At 69.5% G+C, this 275-nt stretch overlaps 1 protein-coding gene across 1 annotated transcript in view; it reads left to right on the top strand.

The window, feature by feature from the left end:
• The window catches only part of LOC104124432 (TLE family member 2, transcriptional corepressor), a 39711-nt gene that overhangs the window by 34115 nt on the left and 5321 nt on the right, over positions 1–275 (top strand). The window contains exon 9 of the mRNA XM_035892351.1: positions 3–120. Coding sequence (XP_035748244.1) covers positions 3–120 — 118 coding nt within the window. The remainder of the gene's footprint in view (positions 1–2; positions 121–275) is intronic.

Consider the following 275-nt stretch of genomic DNA (forward strand, 5'->3'; position numbering starts at 1 on the left):
AGCCCCAGCCGTGCATCCAGCAGCCGGCTCCTGCCAGCCCACCGGGAGATGCCGGGGAGCCCTGCCTCCATCTCCTCCAGCCGGAGCACGACGCCCCTCCGGCCGAAGGAGCCGAGTCTGGTAGGGAGGCACAGTCTGGGCTGTGGGTGGGCAGCAGGGCTGGGGACATGGCTCCGGATTTCTCCCGTAGCCCATCTGCTGCAGCCCAAAGGTGGGCAAGGAGATGCCGGTGCTGAGGGTTTGGTACCCGCTACCAGACTCCCCGCCCGGGGAGC

Source organism: Egretta garzetta, unplaced genomic scaffold (assembly GCF_000687185.1).
Source record: "Egretta garzetta isolate BGI_Z169 unplaced genomic scaffold, ASM68718v1 scaffold4, whole genome shotgun sequence".
Taxonomy (NCBI): Eukaryota; Metazoa; Chordata; class Aves; order Pelecaniformes; family Ardeidae; genus Egretta; species Egretta garzetta.